We start from the raw sequence: 13,168 nt of genomic DNA on the forward strand, positions 1-13,168 counted from the left end.
TTGTGCCACCCCCGCCCTGCCATGCCAGGGCCTCTCCACAGTTTAAAAGAAAATGCCCACGAATCACTGCAAGAAACATGCCTCCTGTAAAGGGAATATAAATGTTTATTAAGAAATTCTAGCAACCAGGTCAGGCATCTTGGTATCTTAGTCACTCCAGCTAATTAAAGAAAAAAAAATCAAAATAGAAGCCCATCCTAGAAACATGAGACAACGAGAGCTTCTCTTGCCACAAGTACTTTGAGCCCCGGCTCAGCCGGTTGCCAAGGGGACCCAGTGTTTACCTCTCCCTCTGCTGTGTAGGAGGATGCTGACCTACCAGGAACAGCTAGGCCACTGCCTCTAACACCCCACAGGAAGGGCTGCCAGGGTGTCCCCAGGGGCCCAGAGGACAGAGGAGGAAGCCACAGCCCCACCCCAGACCTCTGCCGGTTGGTCTCCCGGGCTGAGCCAGGCCACAGAACAAAGGAGAGGCGTCTCCAGGCCTCCCCAGCCTCCTGGGCCCTGCTCCCCAGCACACCGACCTTCCCCTGTCCCCTGTCCCCTGTCCCGAGGACTGGAAACCCCTGAGGGCAGGTTAAAAATGTGCTTAGACCCCAGGTGTGAGGAGAGGAGGAGGGAGGGGGGTGGAGGGAGAAGGGGAGGAGGAGGAGGAAGGAAAGGAGGAGGGGGAGGAGGGGGCAGGGAGGAGGAAATGTGAGGAACAGGCTGCACCCTCCACTGGGCAGCCACAGAGCTCAGCTCAGGTCCCTCCGGCCAGCCACAGCCAGACCCCCATGCCAGGCTGCTGGCCCCGATCGGGGGCAGAATGGCCCCAGAACAAGTACCCCACTGAGGCCCGGGAATCCACAACCTCCAGCTCGACTCCAGGGTGCCCACTCCACCCTAAGGTCAGCGCTGCCCCTATAGCCTCAGCTGGACACACGCTGCGCCTTCCTCCTGGCTCCTGCAGGGCAAGCCTCAGCATGACAACCCCCCTGCCTGCCGCAGCAGGAGCCACCTGGCCAGAGGCCTCCCGACCGGGCTTCCTTCCACAGAAACAACTGTCCTGAGCTTTGGTACGCATGCTCGCACACACACACGTGCACACACGTGTCTGCCTCCCGAGGCCCCGTGCAGTGCTGAACACGTGACGGGAGGAGCTGAATATGGGAAGGAGTTAAAACACTTGGTTCATAAGTCAGGGAGACGATCAGGGAAAGGGAGAGAAAGGGTAACGTTTTCCAAAGGCTAAAGTGAGTGAACTTAAGACTGATGCAACCTGTCCAAAGCAGGATGCTAGCACGGAACACCCAGCCCAGTATCAGGGAAGGACAGCTTCAAATCAGCACCTGTAAGAAGCCAAGGCTGAATTTCCTGCAAACCCCAGAGGCCTGACAGTAACTTAGGGCAACCACCCTGATCGCCAACACAACAGCACGAGGCCTATGCTGTGAACGCTCAGGGCCCCATCTCGAAGAGGGCTCGGAGAAAATGCTTAAAGACATTTCATCATCATAAAAGATGGCATCCGGCAAAGGCCCTCAGACTCTCCCGGGGGAATACCCCCGGTGCCTTAGGCCAAGCAACAAGGCAACTTTATTTTTGAAAAGTTTTTGGCCGTGCCGCACAGCATGCGGGATCTTAGTTCCCCAACCAGGGATCGAACCCCTGTCCCCTGCAGTGGAAGTGCAGAGCCCTAACCACTGGACTGCCAGGGAATGCCCAAGGCAACTTTTGAAAACAGGATTTGCCATGCAAGCCGCCCAGAGAGGGCACTCTGGAAAAGACAAGGAAACCTGGGGAACCACCCTTGGCACCCAGGGCGGGCTGCAGGAGCTGGAGTCCCTGGGGGCCTCCTAACACCACCACGCCTGTGCTCAGTGGCAAAAATGGCAACTGATGAACAAACACGGGGAAATCCTTCCAGAGTGGGACTCGGGCGAGACCTCAGTGATGGGTGGAGGGGACCTGTGGATGGCATCTACCCCGCCTGAGCCCCGCTGCCCTGCCGTGCTCACTCAGCATGCCCAGTGGGAGAGGACCACCCACGACCAGTGGGCAAACCAGAGTGGCCGGTTGGGGATGGAGGACAATGGGCAGAAGTTAGGGAAGCACGTGGGGCTCCTAAGTAGCCAGACTGCCCATCACTCGGTGATAGTATCAGTGGCAACTACTTGACTCGTTCACACTCACTGTCCCTCCTCCAGTGAAAACCCGTGAGGTTTGTTGCTGATAAGGGAGCACCCACGGTGCTAACCCCCCACCTCCCAGACCCTCTCCCTGATCTCAGACTTGGTTTTGAGCAACTCAGCCAGCCAAAGGCCCAGGCAAAACACCACTCCCCACCAAGGACACGCCTGGGCCCCTGGGGCCCCGCTCCGCCCCTCCTAGCGGGCTGAGTGCTGCGGCTTGTGTGCGCCTTTTCTGGTTCCTCTCTTTCCCAACACTTTCTTGCAAAAACCTCTATTTTCGATCTGCCATTAACTTTAGCTTCTTCCTCTGGCCCCCAAACAAGTTCTTTATCCTTTTTTTTTTTTTTTTAGTGAGCATTTATACAAGAAAAAAGAGTTAAAAACAGGTGAAAAGCTCAGAGAAGGAATTTACAGGAGGAGGAAATTCCTGTACTGCTCCCACTGGAGGAGAATGACCTTGGGTCAACTTAACCCAAGGGCATGAGGAACCCCATACCGGGCCCCAGGTCCCTGCCTGGCTGCCCAGCCGGCACCCTGCTGGGGCCCCGCCCTGGGTGGGGGCAGGAAGCCCCCTGAGCTCCTGAGACCGCTTCACCCTCTTCCACACCTGAGCTTCCTTCCCACTGGCCACGTTTGCAGGACAAAGGCCCGCGCCAGAAGCCCGTTCCGAGGCAGGAGCCTGACACAGGCAGAGCCACGCGCTCTCTGGTGAGTGACTGCCAACTTGCAAAGCTCTCCCACCACGCGCCCTGGGCTCTGGCTCCAGGAGCCAGGCCTGGGCCCTGTGCTCGGGGACCACGGGCCGCCCATCTGTGCAGGCAGGCCACGTCCCTGTGGCAGCAGCGCAGGGACATTTAAACTGAGGCGTCAAGTCTCAGCACTTTTCCGAACAGGTCACCTTGGGACAGACTGGCCAATGGCCACGGAGTGCGGCCAAGTTCCTGGTTAGCGAGGGTTTTTTGCGTGATGAACTTCAAAAAAGGAGAACAATAAACAGATCCCCACCTCCACCCCCTGCACACACATCACAGTAAAAATCTGGAGCGTGCCCTGTGCTGTGCGTTCAGAACGATGTCAGCGCAGACGCCGCTCTGGGCCAGGCTGCCCGCACCACGCACAGGAGGCCCATGGTGAACGGGGAGGATGCCCCAGCCCACCCGGCTCAGCAGGGGACCGGGAGCTGGTGGAGGACACGGCAGAGCCCAGCCACCAGAGGAGCGAGGGGACACAGCCCCCTCACTGCAGGGCCTCTACGCTGCGGGGGAGGGTGGGCCCCAACGTGTAAAACTGACCATGGAACTTGGAGTCATGGGTTCCACAGAAACACGCTCCAGCCTTGGATGCTCAGGTCAGCCACAACGGACAGGGTACCGCGCGCGCGCGCGCGTGTGTGTGTGTGTGTGTGTGTGTGTGTGTGGCAGAACTCGGGGTTGGGTGAGGAGTCCTTATGTCTAACGTTAAGTGCCTCGTGTCAAATCACTGCCTGCAGGGTAAAAAGTTAGAGTTCCAGCCTCCATTGTATTGGCCCAGGGCAGTGGCCAAGGCCTTCTGAGCCCAGCGCTCAGCTCTGGGGGCCTCTGTCCCCAGTGCCCCATCCCAGTCACACTGCAGCAGCTGCCTCTGACCCACCAAGCTAGGCGAACACTCAGAAGTTTGTTCCCATCTTGACGGGACATTGACTTCTCAAGAAAATAACCCCATTTGGGGCTAAGAAAGGATAGGAAAACAGGCTCAGGTGTATGGACTTAGATCCGTATTTGGGTTTTTTCTGGAAAGCATGTTGAGACCCACCAGGAAATTATGTGTGTCACCGGCTGCAGGCCCCGCGCGCCCAGGCCTGGGAGACAGGTCACCAGTAGGCACAGAGCCGAGGTGTGGGTGGGCTGAAGGAGAAGAACATGCCCACGAACACCTCCTGAGCTGCTCCAAATACCATCTGGAAACATCTGATTCAACGTAAAATCAGGGGATCTGGTTTGTTTGGGGGAAGGAGCTCCTAAGACTCTCTTGAGCTGCCCTTTTACTTTAAAAAGACTTCCAACAACAAACCTGAAAAACCCAGCACCTGTCCAGTCAAGGACACTGGACGATGAACAGAAGCCTGGCAGGTGGACTGGGCAGAAGGGGCTGAATAAAGGTGAGCAGATGGCGCCCCAGCACGGTACCTGGCTCCGCGAAGGACCAGCAGCACCCTGGCCCTCTGGGAAGCCACGGTCTCAGAGTGTCACTTATTGTCAAGAAGAGAACAGCCCTGTACGGCGGAGAAGCCTGGCAGACACCCCTTCACCCGCGATCCAGCACTGTAGTGCACAGAGGGCCCAGCATCACCTGCGTTGTAGTTTTGACCAAAGATTGTTTAAAGTGGATCTAATCACGAGGAAACAAGACCAATGCAGATTGTGGGATCGTTCTATAAGATAACTGGCTTGGATCCCTAAAATGCCAATGCACCAAAGACCAAAAGATGAGGGGGGCACATTAGTGTCCCTTAGTGTCAGATTGAGGGACACTAAAGAATTAGGACCACCAAATGCAATGTGTGATTAACCGCATCCCGGCTCCCGTATGGGCCACCTGGGAGGGTCACTAGGGAAACTGAATATGGACTGTATGTTAGATAATGTGTAATATTTAGAGAGATGAGAGGCAGGGGAGGGAAAAAACATAATATTTAGAGAGAGAAGGTGGGAAAGAGGGAAGAAAGGATTTTTTTAAAGTGTGACAGAATATTAACTAATGACTTGAGGAGTATTTGAATATTCATCGTACAGTCCCTTAATGTTTCAGAAGTAATGAGAATTTGTGGGGGAAACGGTGTGCGAGGGACACTTGGGCTTCTAACACCCTGAGGCCCTGCTCATCCACCGTCCCCTGGAACCCGGTGGAGACGGGCACGCGGGCACACCCACACCCCGAAGCGGGGAGCCTCCACCCTCATCTGCTGTGCAACCTCCAGCATATTTCTTAACCCGTCTGAGCCTGAGTGTCCTTATCTAAAAACTAGTAATAATTACAGTGCATGTTCCATAGGGTCCTTGTGAAGATGAGACAGTGTACTGGAAAGTACTGCAAACGGAAGGCCCAGCCCCTGGTGAGCCGCGCGGATGTGCAGGACACAGCGTGAGCACTGAGTGTGTCATTCTACAAGTTTTTGTTTTAAAAACTATTTTCACTGCCTTCTTAGGGCACAAACCAGACACACCTTAACAGTGCCCTGAGAGCTCCAGATCTCTGTTGGGAAGGTCAGGTGTCACGGAGCGCAGGCCCCGGGGACGGCAGGGAGGACCTCGCAGCCTCTGCAGATGCCCTGCATCTGCTCTAGTGCTGTGGGGTTTTGTGGGGTTTCTCAAGTTATATATTTAAACACACATGCTTGCGTGTGAATAACCCTTTGGTTTGCTTCCTCCCTTGCTTTTAGGCACCAGCAACGTATCTCACCCTTGCCCTTTTGATATGCCACGTCTAGGAATCAAACAACCACCGGGATTCAGGATTCAGCCTGTCCCAGCAGGCAGGCCCTGAGAGCATGTGGGCCGCCACGAGTGGACTCAGCAGCACCTTCTCTGAAGGGGCAGGGCCCCCAACCCTGTTGGTTCCAGAGGCTTGAAGCCACACACACTGGGCCTCTGGCTAAGTGAAGCGTGGTCCTATCAGATGCTCACACAGGAGGGAGGGCCTCAAATCTGCTTTCAGCCAGGGGAGGGGGGAGCAAATGGCATCATATCGGTGCCCCCCACCCCCGCCCAGTGCAGGCCGTGCCAGCAGGCCCCCGGAGGCACACCTCACTGCGGCAGGGGCTGCAGGTCTCTGGGTAAGCTGAGTCAGGACGGCAGGACAGCCGGTCGTGAGGGATGCGAGAGTAACAATGGTTTTGTTGGGTTTGTTTCAAATGTTCTCAATATGATGCTTTCACGTGTACAAAAGGAGAACTGGGAGAAGTTTAAAAAAAAAAAAAAAAAGTCAGCCAGAGACACAGCAGGAAACTTAGCACTGGGGAGACCAAGATCTGTCAGCCTGTTTCCTTTCAAAACATAATGTGTCCTTTAAATCAACATAGTAGCTCTACAACATATTTAAACACCGCCTATGCCTCCATCACCACCACCACCAGGTCTCAATCCCACACGAATGCCAGCTGGACACCAAGACACGCACCAGAGTCTACTGCTGCATGGCTTCTAACAGCAAACAAACAAGAAAAGCAGCGCAGCTGTGCTTCCAGCAGGTAAGAGACTGGGTAAGCGACAGTACAGCCACACAGCCGCACCCTGGAGTACTATGCAGCCAGGGAAAAAAACGAAGCTGCCTCACTGAGCAAACACACAGGACAAAAGCCTTGGTGGAATGTGTTTGGTGGATCCTACATGTGTTTTTTGTTTTGTTTTGTTCTGTTTTGCGGTTCGCGGGCTTCTCACTGTTGTGGCCTCTCCTGCTGCAGAGCAAAGGCTCCGGATGCACAGCCTCAGCGGCCATGGCTCACGGGCCTAGCCGCTTTGCTGCATGTGGGATCCTCCCGGACCGGGGCACGAACCTGTGTCCTCTGCATCGGCAGGCGGACTCTCAACCACTGCACCACCAGGGAAGCCCTACATGTGTGTTTTTAAATCACCTACTCCATGGATGCACGTGCTTGTGCGTATACACAAAAATCCATTAAAAGGGTCTGGAAAGGGACGCACCAGTAAAGGGCAGCAGTGGTTAGCTGGGGGAGGAGAGGGTTGCACATTCTGTCTACACACTTCTGCACTGTTTGAAGAGTTTCACAACTAGGCCCACTGGCAGCCTGGGACTGTGGGCGAGCAGGGGCGGGAGCTGCTGGCCTGGCCATGTCCTAGACAAAGTGCTGGCCCCCTGCCAGCTTGGTTTGCTCTGGGCGAAGGAGATCCCGGCCAGCCACCCTCCACTCTTGACAGGCTGCCTTTCCAACGCAGCTGCCCAGGGGAGCACCTGCCAGGAGTCCGGGGGGTGGCGGGGGCAGTGTGCTTGGAAACCATGTTCTAAAGCCAGAGCTTGGGTTGGGGGAGGGGACCTAAATCCTTGCCCCAGTAATCTCACTGGGGATCGAATCCCTCGTTCAGTGGGTCAGGGTAAATTTCAAACAAATCCTGCCCCAAATTATCACAGGAAATGGCTGAGACAGTGAAGTCTCACTCTACTTTCCACCCCACCCCACACAGGGCCAGGTGGCTAGGAACATCTCTCTGGGGCTGCAGGAGGGAGGGGCTGTGTCCAGCACAGTGCCCACCTTCCTGGCCAGGCCCCCAGAGCTGCTGAGATGGGCCCAGCCCAGGGTGCAAGGAGAGGTTTTGGCTACTAGCGCTGGAGGGAAAACAGGGCACAGAGGCATTCTGAAAACAATCCTTTGTGGGAACAAATAGGTAGGAATGTATTTGTGATATGTCTGCCTAGAAAGACGGGGGCCACTCTGCTTGGTGCTCACCAAGCACCCCCTGCCCCCCGCCCCATCCTGGACAACAAGCAGGAACCTCCTCCAATATGTGCAACCTGGCCAGCTGCTGGGGGCGGGTGGGGAGTCTGCCCCCAGAGGGATCCAGAGCTTCCCTTCTCTAAGTCCTTGAATTTTCAAATCAAAGCCCTTCAGCCACGAAGAAAATCTGTTCCTGGTCTAGGCAGTTCCCAAACCGAGTCTTAGCAAACCTCCCAGGTCTGGGCTGGGAAGCTACGATCAAGCAAATAACAAGGGGCTCAAGTTGCAAAGACATTTGTGTCTCTGTTTTGTTTTATCATGAGTTTGCTATAACATCAACAGTTACCTAAATGTGACAGAGGGTCATGAGTTCCTAAGATGACCATTGGGGGACCACATGGCCACAGAGCTAACCAGGACAAGCAGCAGCTCTTTGCGTGCAGTCGGTTAGGGGTGGGGGTGGGAGATTAGAGCAGAGCCAGGAAGCCCAAGTTCCCCCAGAGTCAAAGATGCCCCTAGGGGACTTCCCTAGCAGCCCAGAGGTTAAGACTTCACCTTCCAATGCAGGGGCTGAGAGTTCAATTCCTGGTTGGGGAGCTAAGATCCCACATGCTCCGCAGCCAAAATACCAAAACATAGAACAGAAACAATATTGTAACAAATTCAATAAAGACTTTTAAAATGGTCCACATCAAAAAAAAAAAGATGACCCTAGGAACTCCCAAAGGAATTTCACGTACACACACCCTCGTTTCCCGCAAACCTTCCAGGTGGTCAAGGGAGACATCACCAAGCTGCAGGGAGACCTGGGGACCAGTCCCTGGTCACAAAACTAGGCAGAGCAAGGTGCCAACTGCCTCCTTGGCTAAAGGTCATTGTGGTATTCACTCCCCACCATACAATCGCTATGGGGGTAGGGGTGTCCCTAATGAAAGGCCTGGCATGACCTGAGCCACTGCCTGCAGAGACCACCCCTCCCACCACAGAACACTCTGGGAGCCCACAAACCAGGGTCTGTTGCTCGAGTCTTCCCAGGATCACCTCTCGGTCACCCCCTGCAGCCAACTTGCCTTTCCGCTCCCTTCTGTGGGCTACCTCTGTCCCCTCTATGAACACCAGTGACTTATGCTCTGCACACCTGGGCTCAGCCTGGAAATGGGCTTCCTGGAGGAGCCCTGGACCAGAGATAGATTCTTGGTTCATAAGCAGATTCACCTGGGCAACCCCTTAAACTGCAGTCAGCATCTGGGACCTGGAAATCTGCATTTCCGAGGGCCCCAAGGGAACCCTGTGTACTCCTGACTTGGAGGTCTGCAACTGCTCTGGAGGTAGAGCTCCGAGTTTCTGCACACCTGGAGGTTGGGGCCGGCTTCCTGCTCTAAGAACAGACATAGCACTTTGCAGGCAAAGTATGGATCCATCCTCTTCTGGCTGCCTTGGGCTTCCAGGCACCCCAGAGAGGCTGGCTTCCACCCCACTGCGAAGACGCGGGTTCCCAGCACCCCTGACCCAAGCATCTAGCCATCCTGCCCTGTGCTGCGCAGGGCACATGGACCCTGGACCAGGGGGGCTGAGGCAACCCGGAAGGCATCCCCCGGCAGAGGCCTGGGCGAGCCCCGCCCCGGGCCAGTCCCTCTGCAATTCGCGAAGCTGGCTACCGGGTGCTGCCGGGTGGAAGGCCACAGTAAAAGAGGCTACAGAAAGGTTTTCCAATCAAGTTCCCTACCCAGTACTGGCCTCGCCTCAACGGGGTACTCAACCCTAGCCGCACCCCAAACGCTGGCCCCGCCCGGGTACTTGGGGTCCACCTGGCTCCAAACCTAGCTTCGCCCCTCCCCCACGACCACACCCACTCTTGCAGTAACGTCCCCACCCCCCTCATGAGTCCACACAGCCCGAACTCTGACTCAGACAGCCTAGAAACGGCCCGCCTTCACCCGCGACCCCACCACCTGCCACGTGGTCTGAGCGGCCACAGCGTGGGACCAGAAATGCGGGGACAGCCTCGGGGGGAAGAGGTCGTGAGATCCGCGGTACCTGACACCCGCAGACCTCGGGCCGACTCAGTTCCAAATGTACCGGGAGAAAGCCTTTCAGCTCTAGGTTCTTGAAGACTACTGCGGTTTTTAAATCAGTCATGTAATCAGTTTGTGAGTTGTTTTACAAATGAGAAAACTAAACCTTTGATCACGAAGTTAATAGTATAAAGGCTTAAAAACTGTCTCAAAGGTGGAATACCAAAGTGTCCAGAAGAGTTCGCGTGAGCTCAGATGAAATACACAATCCTTTAAACCAAACTGGGAAAGAAAGGTTGTTTAACCATTAAAAGGTTGTCTCCACTTTTGTATTTAAAAAACAAAAAACCACAGAGGAATCAACAACAAAGTCCCGGACTCGCGCGAAGGGAAATGCTGCCCTGGGGTCGGGGGCGGGCGGCGGTCCGCGGATCCCAGGCTGCCGGCTCCGGCCGCCCGCCCCCGTGCAGGTGCTGCCTGCCCGCATCCGGCCCCGGCAGGTGAGAGCACGGCGGGGAGGAGGGCGGCGCAGACCCACGGGCAGGAGGCAGGGCGCTCCTTTCGGGAGAAAGCGCAGCGGGCCCCAAGAGTCACTCGGGGCCGGCGCGCCCCCGCCGGCCGGATGGGCGGGGCTCCCACAAAGAGCCGCGGGAGAGGACCCGGGACCGCCCCCCGCGTCGGCCGCCGCTGGCTCTGGTTTCGACAAATTAAACCTTAGAGCGCTGGAAAAATTACAGGAAGAGGAGAGCGAAGAATGTGCCGAGTGGCTGGAGGCAGCCCTGTCCCCGCATGAACTCCGCCCGCCGCGCGCCCGGGCCGGCCCCTCCCCACCCGAGCGCGCGCCCGGCCGGCGGGGGAGGGGCCGGGAGAGGACACCCTTCCCCCGCAGCTCCCGGGCCGCCCACCTCCCCCGGCGGCAACCTCGGCCCCCACCCAGCTAGCCGGCACCTGCCCGTGCGCCCCCCGGCCTGGGCGGGGTCCCCGCCCCCGGCCCCGGCCCTGATGACGATAATCGCCCCCGCGGCCCCGCCCGAGCGCGCCCGGGGAGGGGGCGTGCCCGGCGGGGGCGCGGTCGCCGGGCGGGCGCCGGCTCCCAATGTCTGGACCCGCCTCGCGCGGTGCGCGGGGTGTCGCCCGCAGCCCCAAGCGGCTGGGAAAGGGGCGAGGCTCCTACCGTTCCCCGCCCGACCTCCCCTCGCTACCCGCCGGCGGCTCCGGGGGCGTGGCTGCACAACTCGCACTGGCCCCGGGCCGCCCCACTGACCTGTGTGAGTTCTCAGGTGCGCCTTGAGGTGCGAGGATTTCCCGTAAACTTTCTCGCAGCCCGCGTAGTGGCACTTGTGCTTTCTCTGCGGGGACTCGAGGTCGGCGCGACTTCGACCCCGCCGGCCCCTTTGTCTGAGGCCGGGCTCGCCGCTCCCCGCGGGCCCCGGCTCTCGTTCCGGCTCCAGCCCCGCCTCGGGCTCGGGCTCGGGCTCGCTCCACGCCGGGCTGAGGGGCGCGGCCGCCGCGCCACCGGTGCCGGGGGAGGCGGGCTCGGGGGCGGGTGGTGGCGCGGGCGGCAGGCGGCAGGGGGTCCTCGCCTTCCGGGCCGCGGCGCCCTCTCTGCGCTCCGCGGGGGCGGGCGCCGGCGCTTGTTGGTTAAGGTCCGCCAGGATCCGCGCCACTACGAAGAGCGAGGCGCTGTCCTTGCCGTCGCGGCGCTCTTCGACGCGGGGCAGCGTGGCGGCGACAGCGGCCGCGCCCTCGGGTCCGGGCTGCGGCCCCTCCCGCGGCCCGTGAACGACCGCGCGGCTCGACATGGACACGAGGCACTCGGCGGCGAAGTGGTCCACATAGGCGGCGGCTGCCATGCTGCGGGCTCCGGCCGGCGGGCGGACGGCACTGCTGGTCGTTGCGAGTCGTCAGCGGCGCATCCGCACCCACGGCCTCCGGAGAGCTGGCGGGGGGCGGGGGCGCGGCGCGCCCTCTCCGCGGGCTGGGCTGGGCGCGCAACCGCCTCTGCCGTCACCCGCGCGGCTCCGCGTCTGCGAGGCGCCCGCCTGGCTGGGCACCGAAGAGTGAGCGCATGGGGGGCGCGGGCCAGTGGGGTCTCCGCGGGGCGTCAGGGGAGGCCTGTCCTAAGGATGCCGAGTGGCGACGTTAGGGACGACCGCGCCAGGTCGCGGCCGCAGCCTCGCCGCGCATTGTGGCAGGCGGGACAGCCACCGCGCGCGCCGCGGCTCGGTGTGGGCGGCCCGGCCCCGGGGGTGGGCGGGGCCGGGGCCACATCTGGACCCGACGTCAGCCCCCAGCCACATCCTGGCGGCGCAGGTTACAGGCGGCGGCGGCGGCAGCGGGGAGCTGCGCACGCGGAGGGGGCGGGGATCCCGGAGCGCGCATCGGCGGGATGGCGCGGTCACGCGCCCACTCCTGTGGAGGAGGCGTGGCCGAGGACAAAGGCGGACGCCATTGGTCCGCGGGTTCACGGCAGGGCCAATCCGTACAGAGAGAGGCGCCCACCCGGCCTCGGGGCGTGCGCGTGCCAATGGGCGTGCCCCCTTGGCCGGCGGGAGGAGGGGCGGAAATTGGAGCCCGGAGCCGGGCACGCTGACGCACGACGTCCGAGGGCGGCGGGCTGGGGCGGGGCCGCGCCCCCTCCCTTCCGCGGCGGGGACCCCGCGGGGTATTTTCCTGTCGGAGCTTTTGTACCGTGACAGCCTTGAACCCCGGCGCGGAGACTAGTGCTCTGAAGGGCGCCCCTTTGTCCCTCCAGCCCCGCCTGTGCTGGGCGCGGCGGAGAGCTCGCCCTGCGGGGCTCGCCTCCGCTTCTCCCTTTTCTCTCCGGAGTGAGGTGCCCGGCGAGGAGGCGTGTCCGCTCCAGCCGGCGCGGAACAACCCCGCCGAAGCCGGGTTCTTGGGCGGCCTCGCCGCGAGAAAGACCGCACGCCCGCTGCACGCTCCTCCCCTGCTGAGTCCGGCGCTCGGCCCTGCCCGGCCGGGAGCGGGGTCTCGGGCGGGGAGGGGCCACTCCCGCCGGAGGAACCCGGAGCTCCCCCACCGTCCGGCGGCCGGGGGTCGAGCCGCGCCGAGCTGCCCTTGAGCCCGGGTCATCCGGAGCCCGACTGGCCCCAAGCTGGTGGTTAGCCTGGCAGTGTGGGTGATGTGTCCACCGCGTCTTGTGTTCGCAGGAGTGAACTACGTGCCGGGGCGTCGGCGCCGCCGCTTAGGGAACGCAGGGCCCCTTCCTCCGCCTCCCCTCCCCAGGCCCGCTGCCAACTTCTCCCGGCTGCCCCTCTCCCACCTCGGCCGGGGAGGCTTCAAAAGCCACCGGCTGCGAGGGCCCCGCCCACCGCGCCCCACCCACCCACTGTCGGGCCTGGCGGGGGAAATGCTCCCTGCCCCGCTCCGCCCACTTGCCCTTGGCCCTCACCGGCGCCCTCACCCTCACTCTCTCTAGGCCCTCCCCCCCGCCGTTCTGCTACAGGCCTAGGCCATCATCATAGAGGGTAGAGGCCGGAACCGATCGCAGCAAGCCCCTGACCCGGAGAGACTGGCCGGCGTCTGCAGCT

The 13,168-nt window shown here is 60.3% G+C and overlaps 1 protein-coding gene across 1 annotated transcript in view; it reads right to left on the reverse strand.

The window, feature by feature from the left end:
* KLF13 (KLF transcription factor 13) overlaps positions 1-11,850 on the reverse strand; it is a 41,290-nt gene extending 29,440 nt beyond the window's left edge. The window contains exon 1 of the mRNA XM_060097500.1: positions 10,882-11,850. Coding sequence (XP_059953483.1) covers positions 10,882-11,470 — 589 coding nt within the window. The 5' untranslated portion in view covers positions 11,471-11,850. The remainder of the gene's footprint in view (positions 1-10,881) is intronic.
* Positions 11,851-13,168: the final 1,318 nt, after the last annotated feature.

The sequence above is a fragment of the Mesoplodon densirostris genome, chromosome 4 (assembly GCF_025265405.1).
Source record: "Mesoplodon densirostris isolate mMesDen1 chromosome 4, mMesDen1 primary haplotype, whole genome shotgun sequence".
NCBI lineage: Eukaryota > Metazoa > Chordata > Mammalia > Artiodactyla > Ziphiidae > Mesoplodon > Mesoplodon densirostris.